The 18,335-nt window shown below is 42.4% G+C and overlaps 1 protein-coding gene across 1 annotated transcript in view; it reads left to right on the forward strand.

The window, feature by feature from the left end:
* ITPR1 (inositol 1,4,5-trisphosphate receptor type 1) overlaps window positions 1-18,335 on the forward strand; it is a 162,950-nt gene that overhangs the window by 45,625 nt on the left and 98,990 nt on the right. Inside the window, exons 4-13 of the mRNA XM_068409372.1 lie at window positions 3,861-3,976; window positions 7,599-7,685; window positions 8,871-9,029; window positions 10,254-10,352; window positions 10,856-10,939; window positions 11,023-11,169; window positions 12,653-12,748; window positions 14,085-14,129; window positions 16,957-17,111; window positions 18,164-18,263. Coding sequence (XP_068265473.1) covers window positions 3,861-3,976; window positions 7,599-7,685; window positions 8,871-9,029; window positions 10,254-10,352; window positions 10,856-10,939; window positions 11,023-11,169; window positions 12,653-12,748; window positions 14,085-14,129; window positions 16,957-17,111; window positions 18,164-18,263 — 1,088 coding nt within the window. The remainder of the gene's footprint in view (window positions 1-3,860; window positions 3,977-7,598; window positions 7,686-8,870; window positions 9,030-10,253; window positions 10,353-10,855; window positions 10,940-11,022; window positions 11,170-12,652; window positions 12,749-14,084; window positions 14,130-16,956; window positions 17,112-18,163; window positions 18,264-18,335) is intronic.

Below are 18,335 nucleotides of genomic sequence, written 5' to 3' on the forward strand. Positions count from 1 at the left end.
CTCTTGGGTGGGCTCTGAAATACATCACTCGCTTCTGCAAATCATTCCAGTCTGTGAAGTTAGTGGATATTTGCAACTTTGGACAAGTCTTGCATTATATTTTATAATCTCCTTAACATACTACCTGTACCTGCCCCCATGCAGCGCAGTTCTTGTTCCCTGCAGGGTGGAGGTGGATGTGCTGCGGAGGCTCAAGGTTGGCTGAAAGTTTCCATCACGGGATGCCTTTCCAGCCTGATATTTTCTAAGTTTTGCTGTTTTGGCTTATTCCCCCCCCCGCCCCCCCCGAGTTCTTTTCCTAGCTGTGTTCCTAAAGAGTGGTTGGCGAAATACTGTGTTGATGATTAAGGAAAAAAGCCCAGCCTTTTCTTTGTCAAGTTCTGGTTCCTTATGCTTTGGGAGTGGAAGGTGCCTTGGATGATGAACTTGGGAAACCTCAGGAGATGAGGATTATCTCAGCAAAACATAATCCTTCCTCAAGTATTAGGCGGTGACCTGTCCATTGTTGTCATGGAGGGGGGAAGAGAAGGGATGGATTAATCCGTTGTTAGGGGCTGAATAAATTAATCAGGATGGAAGTAGAGAACCTGACTGGTTGGGCTTGGACTGGCAGGAAAGGTTGGAAGTTTGCAGACTGCAACTGGGTAGGAAAGGAGCAAGGTCTAGTACAAGAGAAGGGAATGGAAAAGGAAGAAGAGAAAGTGCAAATCATGGGGTGGCAAGACTTGCAGTTGGAGTCATGTAGCTGAGAAGTTTCTCTCTTCATTGGATCCCAGAATACTTCAGACCATGATTCCTCCTCTGGGATGCTGGTACAAGCAGAGAACAGCCAGACATTGCTGATGGTATTTTCATGAGCTGCAGGTGGCAGAGGCCCATGTGGGGATCTAAATGTCCAAACAGTGAAAGCATTAAGGTATTACATGGTGCAATTATGGTCTTACTCAGTCCACTTTATTAGATGCAAAGCAATTGCTGATGAAAGAACGGGATTTAGTTTGGAAACATTGAAATGCACATTTAATACGTGTCCGTATAACCTTCATTCATCATCCGTGTGCGTGATGGGGTAGTGTACAATTATGCAGTCACTTTTTCCTGCACGACCTTTCTTCGGTGTTCAGGCTTGATGATGTGTCATCATTTCATCAGCAGTTACGTCATATTTTATTTTTATACTTACTCAGTGTGCAATTCTACCATTTTTCACTGTATATCATGAAGATCTGAAAAGAAAATGCGTTCCTCCGTGGTTAATATTCAACAGTGTATAATGAGATGTAATTACTTTGCAGTAATAGCTTTATTTATCACCTTTCCCATGTGGCTGAAGCTGCTTGAAGCCGTGATCGGAGCAGATAGCTGATGGTTTCAGCTGCTTTGGCTTCATTTTGGATCTGTTAGAAATAGACCTGACTTCCACAGTACAATGTCTGACAGGTTGTTGGTTTATCTCACACAGTCATCACTACTGTGGGTTGCAGATTGCTGACCGTGATGCTACTCAGCTGGCACATCCTTGCATGTTGGCTTTTGCAAACATATGAGCTTATGGAATCTGGAGATCCAGAAGTCTTCTGGCCATAAAGTTCATGTAGTTTGACCCGTGGTGAAATACATTCAGTACTAACCAGCCTCTGGTGGTCATATTAAGATGAATAAGGTGAAGTTTAACTCCTCAACCACTTAAGAAATAGATTTCATAGAACAAATACTAGAAAAAAAAAATGTTGTATGCTTTTCATTGTTTGTTTTAGGTCTGTAGCTTTGTAACTAGGAAGAAAACCGAAGAAAAACATGTTATGTTTTCCCTTCTTGTGTTGGACAAGGTCAAACACTTGTAGACCTCTCTTGTGTACTACAGGGAACAGAGGGGATTGCTTGCAGTTAGCAATATAGAAGTTAAGCCTAACTTGTCAACTTTCTTGCCTGAAAAGGATGAAAAAAAAGTACACTTGCACTGTGACTATATCTAGCATACAATTAATTCTTCTATGCAGTTCTGTGTGTTAATTGCTGTCATTGTGTGAACTGATGGTTTAAGCAAAAATAGAAAATTTTATAACTGATGTGTTGCTTACAATGCATAGTCTCAGCTTAAAATGCCAGCCCGCAGTGACTTTTTGAATCTATTCTGTGCTGTCAATCTCCGTGAATCATCTTTATGTAAATGAAAAATACAGTGAAGAGACCAAACCTGGAAAGTGTGGTTTGCGCTTAGTTTTCCCCTTTTCTTGTTTGTTCAGAAGCTCTGAGCTGGTGGTGTCAGAGTGGAGGGGAATGTTTCTGGATAAATGCAGTTAAATGCCCTTCCACGTACCCTCAGCTCTTTCTCTCCTTCCACAGCCTATGTCACGCTGATGAAGGTCCCCAGTGCCATACCCAGCTCCTGCTGGATCTGTTACTGGCATACTGGGCCACCAGCTAAGCAGGCTGCAGAATTGCTGTGGGGGTTTGGGACAAGCTGATCAGCCCCTTGGGCAGTCGGTGGCTCACTGGGAGGTGAAATGACAACCTGCTGCTGGTGCTTCACCCCGTTAGGAGGGGATCTAGTTTGCAGACAGACCTTTGCCCTTCTGTGAAAGGTGTTTGATGTTGCCTGGTGTGCTCTAACGGTGCTTTGAGGGTGGATTAGACAGGCAGTGCCACAGCAAGTGGGTCTTTTCTTTAAGCAAGGTGTGAGAAGAGTGAAGGTGTCCATCTCAAATGGCATCCCAAGGCAAGATGACCAAGGTCTGTCTCTAGCGGGGCACAGTCCCTTCAGCATCTTCAACCTCTGGCAGAGCTGAAATGCCTTCACTGGGGGGTTTTTCCCTTTTTGGATGACCTGCACCCAGTGTGTCTGTTGGCAAGGCAGCCCACAGGCAGCTGGGCTTTCCAGAGAGTGAAGATAAACCCCCAGGTAGGTCCTTCAGCTCGCTGCTGCCCTCGTTGCAGTGCTTGCCTGTGAGAGCACAGCAGGGCCTTGGGCAATGCCGTGTGAACTAGAGCCTTGCAGCCACGCCATGGCCAGGGAGGCACTGGGAACAGCCCTCCTGGCTTTTGGGGCACTTTGTTTAAAACTTCTAAGCTGCTACTTCCAGCACTGTCTCTGAATAGCTTCATTTATTTTTTGGGATGTTCAGTTGCTTAGCAACAGAGAGGAGGAAAAATAATTTGGGTTTATTACTGGTAAATTAGGGTCTCTTTAGTGTAAAAATGTATTTTTAATAAGACTAATGAGTTGTAATTCCTGGCGTTTGCCAGGCAGAATGTTAAATAAACTGAGGTGATGGACTGGGTGAAGATCCTGACACCCCGAGGGGTTTGCTGTTACCTGGAGCTATGCTTTGGATGTCTGTGCTTGTGCATGCTGCTGTTTGGGGGTATTTTATGCTGCTGCTACTGCTGTAGGTGAGTTTCTGCAATTCTCTGTGCCTCATTTTCCCTAGCAATAGAAGGGATTTGATTTGAAAACTAAACAAACAGCAAAAAAAACCCAGACCAAAAACCCCCAACCTACCACTAATTGTGTGAAGTAGTGTACCTGCTAAAGCAGAAAACAAAAAGTGTGTAAAATGAATGTTTGCCTAGGAAAGCACTGAAATGTGTCACCATTTTAGTATATTAGCGTTTTTGACTGGGACAAGTTATAAATTTTCAGGTCTTGCATCACATGTTTGGCAGCAACAGTTAATTTTTATCATTCATGGGGCAACATTCCTGTTGCCCAAATAAAGCATTTGTCTGATCAAGAGCTTTCTGGAATTTGTTTATAAACCTTTCCTTGCTGCTGGAATATTTGGACAATATTAGCAGCAAAACCCCAGATAATTACGAATGGCTGAAGCAATCTCTGTTTATTTCATCTGTTTTTATAGATTGCCTGTTCAAACTATGTCCCATGAACCGATACTCTGCTCAGAAGCAGTTCTGGAAAGCAGCAAAGCCAGGAGCTAACAGCACAACAGATGCAGTGCTACTCAATAAACTGCACGTAAGTATTCATGTTTAGGCTCCTTTTGATCATCAACACTGTCATCCGTACTGCTTTAAATACGTATTTCCAGTCAACTTGACACGTTTAACCAGGAGACACCAAGAAAGTACATAGAAATCAGTGTACAAAACTCCTTTTGAGACAGTCGCTGAGGTCTAACTCTTTAAATGTCCTCTGATTTATGACAACACGCTGTTCAAGGTCTGTGTGTCCCAGTATCGCTATCACAGAATCAACCAGGTTGGAAGAGCCCTCTGGGATCATCGAGTCCAACCATTGCCCTGACACCACCATGTCAACTAGACCAGGGCACTAAGTGCCATGTCCAGGCTTTTCTTAAACCCCTCCAGAGATGGTGACTCCACCACCTCCCTGGGCAGCCCCTTCCAATGGCTAATGACCCTTGCTGAGAAGAAATGCTTCCTAATGTCCAACCTGACCCTCCCCTGGCGAAGCTTGAGGCTGTGTCCTCTTGTCCTAATCTATGATACTGGATTAGAGTCATGGTAGCAATTTTGTCGTTAACTTGCGCTAACCTGTAGTACTGCTCTGCGTGGGCATTGTGAATGGTAACAGCATAAAAACGGCACCCTTCAAACAGCTACATGGAGTAGAGGATTCTCAGGTGTTGCATCTCGCCGTGGGAGGTCACGGACGTGAGCTGTGCTGGTGGATGCCATCAGAGCTACCGGTCTGATAAATCTATTGGGACTCCTCAAACAAGCATAGCTGCTGCTAATGCATGTAAAGGTTGATGGGCAATTATGAGTAATTATAAGGCCAGACAGCCTCTCTTTCCTTATTAACTTGCAGTATTTAATATTTTCTGGGTAAAATGTTGACATTCAGCAGTTGCAAACCCAGTAAGGTAATTGATTGCTGTTTTTAGAGTTCTTATATAAAAAAAGCCAACTTAACTTAAATACCATCTGTTCAGTTTAGAGTTAAATAAACTCCATGTTTATGTTAAAATTACACAGCTAGAGTACTTCATGTCGAAATTACAATTCTAAATATTTTTAGTTTCTTTAAGCCTATATTAAGCTCATTGTAGACTGAAATACAAAATGGCCCTGTAGGAGAGTGTCGTTTGCTGATCGCCATATGGCTGCCTTGCTCCTGCGTTTCACAAAGGCTGTTTGACTCATTTTGCTTCTGAAAACATCATTTTATAACCTAGAAGTATTAACTGGGCAAGGAGAAAGCTATTTTGGTGCTGGCTGTAGCGCAAAGGTCCCTCACTCGTGCTGCATTTCTCCTGCCCCTTCAATTATGATCAGAGAAGTAAACCATGCCAGCAGTGGGGAGGTTCTGGGTTTGGGTTTTTTGGTGTATAAGGGAAGGGGAGAGTTTATGTGTGTGAGTTCATGGATTTTAAGAGAAAGTATGGTCTAAATACTGCGTCATGTAGAAGAAAATTACTTTGTAATTGCCCTGGATTACAATGTCATTGAAAGTTGTCTTCTCTTTCCTCAGTACCTGCCAGTTCATGTCTGGGACCTGTTCCCATTCGTCTGACACTTCACCATTTTGTGCCGGGGTCCCTATGGAAATATAGGATTAGATTTTTCCAGTATTTAGCCCCAGCTGAGTGATTTTGTACAGAAATGTGCTGCTGTGCATGAACTTGCTTGATTTGGTGAAAAGATTTGAGTACTTTACAGGTTTATTGGAGATTATTTAATATGGATGACTTTGACATAAAGGCTTTATGAAGCATGTGCCAAATCAGGTTTTCAGTGACCTGGAGCTCACATATCCAAACTTATTTTTCTGCCAATCATATGGGTCCATGTGTCATTTTTCCATTTGTTGGCACATGGAATACACTAAAAAACTGGTTTGCATGATGTGTATTAGGGGGGCCGTGCCCTGAAACACGTGCCTGCTGTTGTTAGCTCTGCCCATGATTAGATTTCTTTATCAGTGCATATAGTTTCTGACTAAATTGGTGATGCAAGATGTATTCATCATCACTTGCCTTTTTTGGCTTCTGTTTGTCTGCTGGTGGAATTTATTGTCTGCCGTGGAGTGCTCAATGCTGAGGTCGGGTTATTTTAAGTTAATGCCATTTAAGGGATTTAAAATCTGGGACACTTGTCTGTCTTTGGTACCAAGAATCAGCGCTGGTCGGGCAGCTGACACCTAGTGGCCAGGGAAAAGGATTCTGCTTGAATGAATTAGTGTTGGTGTGTGCTTTTGAAATGCATCCAAATCTTCATCATATTTTCACAAAATATGCTATTTTCTTTATAATAACGTTGCACCCAATGCAGTGCAGGCAGAGAAGTCATGTCTTCTGTGATTGCTGTTGATAGTTGAGAGAGCCCGAGTGTCTTGAAATCCTTTCTTGACAGAATACTTGGAAATCAAGCAAAAAAAGTTGCATTTCAATAATAACGAGAAAATTATGTTGCATTGTATTTCTGAATATATTTTTGAATTGGAATGAGCAGCTGTATTCCAGGTTCTCCTGGAGCAAGAGCCAGCTATCATACCTTGCACAACTTCTAAGCACATTTTGTGTAAGCTGAAAATGATGAAATTCTGTACACAGGTAGATCTTGCTTTTGCAGTAGCTGGGCTTTGTCCTGTGTTGTTACTACTTCACCTTACTACTACAGTTAGGAACCGTGGGCGCTTTCTTTTCCTCCAGGAAAAAACTGCACCTACTAATAGTCTTTGAGATCTGAGAACCAAAGCATAAACATTGATGCTTAGCCTGCAAAAAAGTCTAGTTTTAAATTACTCTTTACCACCAGGTATTGGTTAAAACAAATACAGATTTTTTTTTTTAATGAAAAAATCATCTTTCATGTAGAGTAAGAGAGAATTTCTTTACCAAATGAGATAGTTTAAAAAAGGCCTGGGCAAAGTAGCTCACTTCTTTTAAAACAAAACAAAGTGCAAGATACTAGTTATTATATAGAACCATGTATCCCTCTGATAATTCAATTTTGCAAGGGCTTTCCCTCTTATTACCTCGTTAGTGTGATACAGAAATGCCCAGCTGTATTTTCACAGCCAGTCGATGATGTAGCGCAGAGCATCCTTCAGCCTATGCAGTACGTGGTGCGGGGAGGGTGGGAACTCGGGTACTCAGAGCCCCAGTGGGCATTTCTAAGTGTCTCCTAAATAATCCTGCTGCGTGGTGAAGATGATTAGAGTCATCATAAAAAGACAGGCTGTGGGAAAGCTGGGGCCTATAGTGGCAAAGGAAAATAAAGACCCAAAGTTGAGGTCCTTTTCTTTCAATTTGTGTAGAAGTCAGTAGGAAGGAACAGACTTCCTGGCTTGAGTTGTTGCCCATGCCTCTTCACCTTCCCTCCATAGGGGATGGTGTCTTCTGTCTTGTCTGAGTTTTTCATCTCGTGTTTTATTCCAAAATTTTGTCAAATTGTACCCTAATTACAGATTGCTTAAATGATGTGGGTCTGTCCTCCTAAACAGGTGAAAAAGGGAGTTGGACATAACGCTGTTGGAAGTTGGAGAAAGGAAATTGTGCTGTTGCAGGTGCTCGCTGTTCCTCCAGTTCTTTGAAATACTCTTAAAGAACTTGGAGTGTTTGGTCCCTTCTTATAAAACAGTCAGCAGTTGAATTGTTCCCCTTTCATTCCAGCATGCGGCAGATTTGGAAAAGAAACAGAACGAAACTGAAAACAGAAAGCTGCTGGGAACAGTCATCCAGTACGGCAATGTTATCCAGGTAGGCTGTGAAGGACTTTGCAAGCTGTGTAGGATTTTGCTCAACCTCCCCTGCTCAATGTGACTTTAAATTTCTGGAATTCATGGACAAGAGTCTGTAGGTTTGCAGGGTGTGACAGTGTCCTGAGGTGGGATGCTGTGAAGCAAGAGCTGGGCGTATAGTTACGATGGAGTCACTTTTTTATCATGGGTTAATTGTGCTTTTTTTTTTTTACGTCACCATATGATTGCTTTCTTCAGAAATACTTCTTAGAGCCTTCAGTAGAGTTGGCCATTCTGCTGACATCCTACCAGCCAACAGAGGGGGTGGCTAGGAGCACAGGCAGGCTGGGCTTTCTTGTTGCGAGGAGAAATGGGTTGGCTGCCCTTTAAAGCAGGAGCAACCTGATGGAGGAAGGGCAGGGTTAAATTAAGTGCATTATTGGCCTGCGTGTTTGAGGGGAAAAAAAAAAATCTACATTTAATGATGAAAGAAAAATAATATCCTTTTTTAATTGGACTACAAACATTAACACTATTAAGAGCAGTGATAAGTTTTTGCCCGTATTTTCCCATAACTCGCATATGTTCTGTGGGTAACTGCTATTTATGGCAGTCAAAAGGCACCAAAAAGCAGCTTTCTATACAAAAGTACTTGTCTGCTGAATTTACTGGCAATTTAACAACAGTTGGCTGGTGCTGGCTGGGCCGGGAGCTGGGGTGTGACCTGTTGCAGCTTAGGTGTTCGTGCTGGTGCAGCAGAGGGTTGAAGAGTGGGGCTTTTCGAGGAGAGTCTTCAGAGAAGCAGTCATGGTCTCTGTTAAACACATCAGACCAAGCAAAGCAAGAGAAGAGCAGCTTTGCTGCTCACCACCCCCTTCCTACCAGGGAAAACTGCTCAGTCCCCAGCATTTTACAACTTGTGGTCCTGGGTTTTTGAACACGCTGTTGTAAAGGGATGAGGGTATTTCTAATGTTTATCCTTTGCTAGAGAAGGGACAGTGGGATTAGCTGAAGATGTTTTGAGCTGTAGGACTGTATATATACTGAAACACTTAGAAATTGTTCCTGAATTCATCAAAATTTTTATATAATTGTTTTAATTTTAATTTCTGTATAATATTGTGGTTATCTTACCCTCGCTCACTATTTACTGAGGGGAGGGAAAATGAGCATTCTTAGAACTGAACTCTAATTCTTATTCTAGCTGCTTCACTTAAAAAGTAACAAATACTTAACAGTAAATAAGAGGCTTCCAGCTCTACTAGAGAAGAATGCTATGAGGGTGACCTTGGATGAAGCTGGAAATGAAGGCTCCTGGTTCTACATCCAGCCCTTCTACAAACTGCGTTCCATTGGAGACAGTGTAAGTGCTAAGAGGAGGATCTTCAGGTCTTGCTTTGTGCACAGCTGGGTAAAGCTTGTTTCAGAAGGGCTGTCTTGCAATTAATGAAATGCACAGATCTTCTAGTGCGTGATGTTGCAGGAACAACCTTTTTCCTATGCTCTCATGAGGGGGAGGAAAATTGCTATGGTAACTTGTATTTTGGAAACATGGAATGATTTAACGGTGGAAGGAATAAGGGACCTAATTACACTAGCCTTTCACAATCCCTGCCCAATTCAGAATGGGAGGAAATGTTGAGTTCCTTTGGTAGATTCAGAAAAAATAATCAGCATCTTGGTTTTCGGTGTTGCCAGTTTGGAATCAAAATTCATCATCATTTTGCATATGAGGAAGGAGGTAATAATGAGGTTAAAGGGTCCTGTTCATGGCAAATCTGGAAAATAATTCCTTCTGAATTAACTGCATTACCATTTTAATCCCTTAATCTCTTTTTGTACAAATCTGAATCACCTGGGTATACGATCTGCCTGAAACCACGAAGTAATAAGCTTCAGTGTGCTGTATGGTATAGTCCAGGTGTACATTTGGCACCTAAACACAGTCAACTTTATCAAATAAGAATAATTTATCCTGTAGACTAGCCCCATGCATTTTGATGTGACTGTTCCTTTTCTATGGTAAAGCCAAAACACAGTCAAAATCACATCAGTTCTCAGACACTTTATCACTAAGTGCTTTTCCATACACAAAAGGCTTCTTGGTTTTTAGTTTAAGTAAGATTTTGCCCTAGAAGAAGGGGAGAACAAGACCTTTACTATCCATAATAAAGTGCATTTGTCTCGAGTCATATGCCAGCCTGGTCAAGGATCTGATTTTACAAATGAAAGTGCGTCTTGGAGGAGGAGGACTTTTGGCTGACCTTTTGCTATAGGAATTATTTGTTAAATGTTGACCAATGAAACAACTTCATGGAAAGCAGCAGAAAGGCTGGTTACCAGAACTGCAGTCTGTGCTGCTGCTGTAAGCCTCTGACTCCAATAGTGCAGGCTTTTTTTCTGCCTGAGTGACTGAGTACGATGAGCTAAATTCTGAAGCAAACAGAATCCTGATTTTCATACTCAGACTGGCATCTTTCCAAACTCCAAGAAGGTGATTTTCTCCCATCACTCACATATTAAAAAAAGAAAGAAAAAGAGCTTTCTCAGGTTGCAAGTTTCTGTCTGATGCTGCACTTATCTACAGGTTGTCATTGGAGACAAAGTAGTCCTGAATCCTGTCAACGCTGGCCAGCCTCTCCATGCCAGCAGCCATCAGCTTGTCGATAATCCGGGATGCAATGAGGTAAGGGCAGATGAACACAGCTGGAGCAGCTGTGCAAACCTCTGTGTGCTTCAGCTGATCTGCTAGGACTTGTTTTGTGAAAATCAGCAAGTTGGTTGGTACCAGTAGCATTGTTTAGGAATGGTTTGTTAATTAGCGACTTAATAGAGCTGGCAGACTTTTCTCATATCTTTTGGGTGCTAGAGAAAGGTTTGGGTTTGATCTCTTTTGCTTGACTGGCTAAAAATAAGATTTTCCTTCAAAATCAAAAGTCATAGCACAGTGATGTGTAGCAAGTGACTTCCTACAAGTCAGCTCTGTAGTTACTTGTTCTGGAGTACATGCAGAAAGAGCTTTCCTTCTCAAGAGAGAATTTCTGGAGTAAGAGCTTTCTTACTCCAGAGTAAAGCAACAAGGACTGCAGTATGCTGTTGAAAATTGTCTAAAAAATAAGGCAGCAGTTTGTGGCAGTATCTTGCGCAGGCACAAGGCAGTGGGACTAATGGTTGTAGTTCTCCTTTTAGGTCAACTCTGTGAATTGCAATACAAGCTGGAAAATAGTCCTTTTCATGAAATGGAGTGATAACAAAGATGATATTCTCAAAGGGGTAAGACTCCAAACTCTACTTGCTCGTAACTTGTTCACTGATGGGTAATGCCTGTATTGACCGTGCTGTCTGGGCTTTGACAGGGGGATGTGGTGAGGCTGTTCCATGCGGAACAGGAGAAGTTCCTGACTTGTGATGAGCACAGGAAGAAGCAGCACGTCTTCCTGAGAACGACAGGGAGACAGTCGGCCACGTCTGCAACCAGTTCGAAAGCCCTGTGGGAAGTAGAGGTACGAATCGTAACCCAGGCTGGGGCTGGCTTTGTAGGAGCAATGACTGTTTGAAAAAATGTGTGTCTGGATTTCTTTTTTTTAGGTAAAATTCTTCCTGGTGTTTGAAGTTTAATCTTAAAATTCCTTTTCTTACTGTGCTTTCAGTGCAAAATCAAAACTGAGTGCTGATTTCTAATGCTGCGGGTATTTCTCAAATACAGGTTCTTGATAATTCAGAAAAAGGGGACAGAGAAGCATCTATGAAGTCATTTTCTTACCAGTCAGTGAAGTTTAGCACCAGCTAATAATTTCAGCTGTCCTGCTGAGTGTACTGAACACGCTATTTTTGGTGTGGAATAACGTGATTATGCATATCCTCATTTGATAGGAGATTGCAGCCCTTGGCTAGGCTCTGTGCCTTGCTTGTCTGGACCATTTTTTTCTTTACTTGGCTTTTAAATAGTGTGACTAACACCTTGGCCATCACTGGCTTCTTAAAATACCCTCACTCTATTGGTGTGATTAGGGTTGGTTTATGATTTTAAATGTTTGCCATGTGAGAATCACAAAATGAATTGCAGTGGTGGATAGGGGTTTTTCATATGCTCTTTCCAGGACTATCTGCTTTGATATACGTTTAAAGCCTACTTAGAATTAACATTACTTTGACAGCTTACAACACATCAGTAGCTTCTGTGGTAACTGTCCGTGTGTGTGCAGTTGCCCGGGGGCCAGTGTGAGGCAGAGGTAAGCTAGTCCTTCCCCTAAAGGCACAGGTTTTATGCTGATTTTTTCCCTAAGGAAGCTGGTGCACCCACAGAGCAGCTGATAGGGAGTATCAGATCATCTGATGTTGGAGGCTCTACTTGCCACGGGAGAAGTTAGAGAGTCAATGTGACAGTCTTCATATTCTTTTGTACAACACCGTTGCGTTTGAGGCATTTCCAGGTGTCTTCACCTACTTTCACAAGGTCAAAACCTGAAAGAATCTGTTGCATCTCTTTAAGAGGTTTGTTTCAAGACCTAACACCACATGTACACCTAGAGCACCTTCTTTAATTACTTCTCTGCCAACTTGCACCATCATCTTCCTGCCATCGCTCACCAGACTCCAATGGAGTACCAGCCATGGTCAGTGACTTTGTGAACAGATGTTGTCACTTGACAACGAGCAGAAAATCAATGTTTGTAAATTGTTGAGGTGAACTAATTGTAGTCTGCTCAAAGTATTCACTGTACTGAGGGCTGTTCACATACGAAACACTTAGTTATGGCACTTAGTGCCATGGTCTAGTTGCCATGGTGGTGTCAGGGCAATGGTTGGACTATCGAGTCCCAGAGGGCTCTTCCAACCTCATTGATTCTGTGATTCTGTGAAAGGTTGTTTCACCTTTTCTGGAGCACCTCGTCCTGTTTCCTCTTACCTGTACATGACATACAGTAAGTGCTGTGTTTGAAAAGCGAGGTCACTGGTGTAAGTGTGGTTTCCCTTTCCTCGTAGGTGGTGCAGCACGATCCTTGCCGTGGTGGTGCGGGGTACTGGAACAGCCTTTTCAGGTTCAAACACCTTGCGACTGGACACTACCTAGCAGCAGAGGTAGGTGTTGGGGCTCGATTAGGAGCTCAGCCTTCCCTTCTGCAGTATTTTCTTCCTTTTACACCTTCTGAAAATCTCTCATTTCCTGCCCTAAAAATAGACACAGGGGAGGGGAGGAGAGTGGTGTTTGGGTCCTTAATATTAATATAAAAGTAGATGGCTAAACATAGAAAACAAGGTGAAAGAGACTTGAAATAATACCGTGGTACAGGGGTAGTCTTGAGCTTATTTCACCTTTTATATGAATTTTAGAGGCAATAACTCTTCCCCCGCACAGAATAGACACTAAGTAGTATCCTGTCATGTGGGCAGCAGAATCAAGATGAATTTATTAATGGATGAATAAATTGTAAATGGCTGCGAACCTTTGGGGGAAATGAATTCAACTGCTGTTAGTTTCTCTTGAATTTCTGATTTCTGAGCGGAATTGTAAAACTGGCTGTAAAATGGAAATGCAGTTGGACTGCAGACCAGTCTTGTAAGAACTGCAGGTAGCGCCTAGCTGTCCAAGCACAACATAAATAAATCTTTTCTCTATAGTAAGCATCCTTCTTTCCCCATTGAACATTTTATTAAAAAGAAAAATAAAAATTTTGTGAGTTTTGCTGCTTAACTCTCGTGCATGATGATTAAAACTAGTATTATTTACTTTAGATATATCAACATGCCAATACAGAAAACTCTGTAAGTAAAAGCTGTCCTGGATGTAAGAGTGCGTAGCAGGGCAGAAGGGCAGTCTCAGCCCATGCTGTTGACAGGAGAGCGTCAGTGGGAAAAGCCCAGATTAAATATCCCATTTTATGTTCTTTTAATAAGCGGATTGAAAAAAAAACAGCAGCATTTTGTCACATGCATGCTCACAAATCCTTTTCAGTAGTGATCCTGCATAGAGCTTTTCCAGTAAATCTTGGGTTTGCTAATCAGCCAAAACAAAAACATGGTCTTACATCATGCACAAATACACCAGAGGAGATTGCTCACCTGATCTGTGGTTAGAATAGTGGTTGTTCTAAAAGATTTCTGCCAAGCCAGTAATTTCTGGTTGGAAATTCCACTTGGGATTCTTTTAAAAAAAACTCTGAAACTTGGTAACTCTCTACCCCTCTTGCTCCTTTAGTGATTATCCTGAACAAGTTAAATCTCTCTGCGTGTTTGCAGATTACTTAACTAACGGCCAGACAGATGCCTGATGAGGAATGAGGGGTTTGCACAGTGTATTTGTCTGCATGCCTGGTAGTGCTGTAGCATCTTTTACAAACGAGTTTAGGCCGCACTGCGGTTGTTTCCCACTTCCAGCTCTGTTAGTTTTGACGTGCCTGTGATTCTGTCTCATCAGGTAAACCCTGACTATGAGGAAGATGACCTGGAGTGTCAATCCTCAGTAAGTATAGGCAAGAGTATGATCTTGCCCCTGATTGAGGAGGGCTTGACACAGGCCCAGGTGTTTACCTGGCCAGTGCATAGATGGGCCAGGCTTGGTTGCTAGTGAAGAAACTAAAAGATTAAGAATGATCTGAAGGCTTTTAAGGCCTGTCCAGAGGAGTGGGTATTGAAAACTGGGTTAGGCTTTAGTGAAGAGCAATGCACTAGGAACCGAATTTATATGTTACCCGGACCCCCTCGGCTCCCCCCTTTGTAGCATCTCCTTTTCTGTCTTTCTCTTTCTTAAACCTTTGCTTCCTTCAAGCGCTCTCTTGAATAGGTCTGAAAAGCAAGTTGCTCAAGGTGACACCAGGTGGCAAGTGCCCCTAACAGGACGTTCACGTAGTGCTGTGCCAGTCAGTCATCTGACCTTCTTTAAGAAATTAATTCCCTCTCTCGTTTTAGCTTATCACAGGAAAGCCAGGATAAAGGGGCTAGAGAATGCAAGAATGGCAGGGTGAGAATGATTTTGGTGCCATTCTTCTGATTTTCCTGTGAAAGCAAGTCTGTGGTGTGTTCAGTAAATGTTGTTGTGTCAAAGACTGAGTGTGCTGATGCTTTGTACTAATAGAAGCTTCTACTTGGTGCCAAAGGGAAACAGCATTGCTTCAGTAGTTGAACACAGATAAACAGCACTTTCCATTGTGGATTACATTTTTTTATTTGGATTTGGTTGTAGGCTTATGCAGCTTTCTTGGTCATTTATCCTGTATCATGGAAGTTTTGCTCCATTTGGATACGAAAAAGAACTACTACTCTGATTTTTAAAAATGCACTGTAATGCTTTGAAATCCTGTGAGGTGGAGTTTTCCTCCTAAAAGGATTTGCCGTTATAGCCTGGCCATTAAAACGCTTACCCTTGCCCCCAGACATTGAGCTGTTATCCTGATTAGTTCTCGGTGGTATTTGGCAGCAAACACAGATCTTCTGACAGCTTGACTTCAGTAAACATGCTGGAAAATGAAAAAATGAACAGAAAACCAACCCACAAAGCTATTGTTGGGGGGAAATCCAACATTGAACTGTTGTGTTGGCTTAACTTGTTGAGAGTTAATCAGTGTCAAGGTCTTGTCTGTAGACATCCATCCTACTGGTGTTACGCTAATGTCTTCATCTGATAATAAGTGCAGTGATAAAGGTTCAGACACTGGCTTCAGTCGTGCTGATTTTTCCCTGCTCTGTCTCTTTACCACTAGGTGGCAAAAATAGACCATAAAGAGCAGGATCAGGCGCACATCATTGATTTCTGATGCAATTACTGCATCGTTTAACGTTCACTAGTGGCAGGATGGTGTAGGCTGCTTTGTCCAACTTTGTGCGAACTCCCGCTTCACCCAGATGTGAGCTGTCTGCAAGTTGGCAAGTTTCTTAGCACAGCTCTGTTTTGTTGTTTTCTCCTTATACCTCAGTGAGCTGTACAAGAATAGGGCTGATGGCAGCTGGTACTCTGGCAACATTAAAGGGGGAGCTTAAGTCAGCTTTGAGGCTGAAGTTTTACTTCTCCCTAAATTGCCCCATTTCCTACTTTCTGGTTTACTACTCATTTTCAGCTTTGCCACAGTGTCAAGAAGTGACCAGTTGTCTCCTGAAGTACAAATTATGAATACAGAGCAGCTGCCTTACTGTGGGGATGAAGGAGTCAGTTGAAACTTGGAGAACTCATTCCAAGTGAAGGAATTTCTCCTGGTGTGAAGCCTCCAGATGGACTCCATTCAGTGTAGAGTTGCTGCTTCTCTTGAAGGCACCCTCCCTGTGTGTATTTCTCTTCCATACAGCTAACGGTCTGTTCCCATGTGCAAAATCAGACTTCAAATGTCACAACTTTGCAGCCAAGTTCATTGACTACAAATGCGCTAACTACAGAGTATCCCAGGCACAGGCAGTGTGAGGTACCTTTTCCGTATGGTTAAGGATTACAGTGCCTGACACCAGGACTTTGGAAGGTGCTTGAGTGCTGACTGCTTTGGGTGCTTACCTTCCACTGGTGCCAAGATCACAGAGAAGCTGATAAATTGGTTGCCTGATCACTTTGAAAATTACGTCTAGGATTTAGATGTTTATACATGGACAGCTGGCTCCTGTCTTGTGTCAGACAGTTAGCAACTTTTTTATTGACTAGTGATAACTGGTAGTTCCCTAGGAAAGGTTTTAGAGAAAGTTGTCATTCCTTTTCCCTAGTTTATCTTTATTTTTCCTACCTTTTTGTCCTTTCGTCTGAAAATCCAGGGTTTTATTCAGTCCATGTTAGTATCTTTACTTTATTAAAGGAGGCTGGTAACTTGCTAGCACCTTGGAAATAAAGATACTCCTGATGCTGTGTCCTTTGTAGTGTATCGTTGTGTCTGAGCGCATCATAAGCTGAAGTGTGAGCAGCAAGACAGCTAACTCTTGATTAGCTTTTGTTTCATTTGTCTGTGATTGACAGATGTGAGTCCTGGGTTTGCTGCTGAAGTTGATTATTTCCCAGCAAGCTTGTTGGTACGTAGGGTTGCTGATTTTTATATTTGCAGCTCAAGGGCTGCAAGTCTAACCTCTGTGGTTTAGGATTTATTGTGTCTGTGATCCAGAAATACTCAGAAGTTATTAACACCAGGGAATGTGAAGAAATGTTTGGCAAGATCAGCTCCTGGTCAGTTTTACTGGTGTCCTAAACCCAAGCTGTCTTTAACTGGTACTTGGAGTGGTTCAGAGTTATGTCTGCAAATCACAGGGGACATCTATTAAAGACTGGGCAGGTGGGTCTGGAGGGCCTGGTCTGACTGTGTGTGATGGGGCTTCTTCCACAGCTGGACCCTGAGCAGGATGCCTCCAGAAGAGGCTTGCGTGGGGCTCAGGAGAAGATGGCATACTCCCTGGTGTCCGTGCCTGAAGGAAACGATATCTCCTCCATATTCGAGTTGGACCCCACCACCTTGCGAGGAGGAGACAGCCTTGTCCCCAGGTACAGCTATGCATCCTGTTAGAACTCACTTTCGATATTTTTTTTTTTAAGGTAAAGCTGTCTCCCACTATTTCTTTTTTTAATCCGTTGGAATTAAGATTCTTCCTCAAATTAATATAGAAATACTTCCCAAGTGCCTGAAGCTTCACTGTAGTACTTTACAATTGAGTTATAAGTAACAGAACCTCATTTTACAGATGGGAAACTTGAGATTAAGTGACTTCCTTGCCAGTGAACAAACTGAGACTAAAGGCTTTTAGTGCCTTGCGTGTCCTATCAAGCCGCTCCCATGACCTGTCTGTATTATGTTAGCTAGGATGTAACATTGAGTATTTAGCACTTCATTTTCTATTGTTTACATGTTCTTTACCATTCATATGGTCCCTCTTGCTGTGTAAAAGATGCTGTAGCTTTCAAAAATACACGGTCTAGGATGCTCGTCTGACTGTGGCTTGACATCTCCTGTCAAAGAGCTGGTACATGCAAAATAGTGTCATTGCCAGAAATACCTGAGAACACTGAAGTCTGGGAATTGTTGTCTCTGTAGGACTTCTACTAGAGAAAATTGTTGCTGGTCTCATGTTCTGGTATCTTAGTGGGCCTTTGGTGCTCGTACAACACTGCCTAGCTACACAAACAGTCAAAAAATTCTCAGTTTAGAAAATGTAAAATAGTTATCGGGGAGTTATGGGCTGAAAAATACAAAGGTAAAGGAGGAAGCTGACAGCTCCGATACACTATAGCACATGGAAGTGTGAGGACTGGAAGAGGCTTAATTTGTTACTGTGCAGCAGCTGAGTTACAGCAACAAAGTGTAGATGCAGTTCTGTTTTATAGCAGAATCTGTTTCACTACATAAGATGAGTTCTTAAGGTGAATTTGTAGAATGAAGTAAGGAAAGAGGAGTCTTATCCCCGTTATGGTGTGCAGCACGGATGAAGATTACACTTTTTTTTCCGCTTGTTCCTGCCAACATCTTGCAATTCGAACAATGTGAAGATTTCCCATCTGGGAAACTGACTCATGCTTTGAAACTTTTGTCTTTCTTTCAGGAACTCTTATGTCAGACTTCGACACCTTTGCACTAACACCTGGGTTCATAGTACCAATATCCCTATTGATAAAGAGGAGGAGAAACCTGTGATGCTTAAAGTAAGTCCTGTTACTGTACATAAGCACATCCTTTGACTCCTGTACTTCCACAAAAGTGGTAGAAGTTCCAGT

This window comes from Nyctibius grandis, chromosome 10 (assembly GCF_013368605.1).
Source record: "Nyctibius grandis isolate bNycGra1 chromosome 10, bNycGra1.pri, whole genome shotgun sequence".
In the NCBI taxonomy this organism is placed as follows: Eukaryota; Metazoa; Chordata; class Aves; order Nyctibiiformes; family Nyctibiidae; genus Nyctibius; species Nyctibius grandis.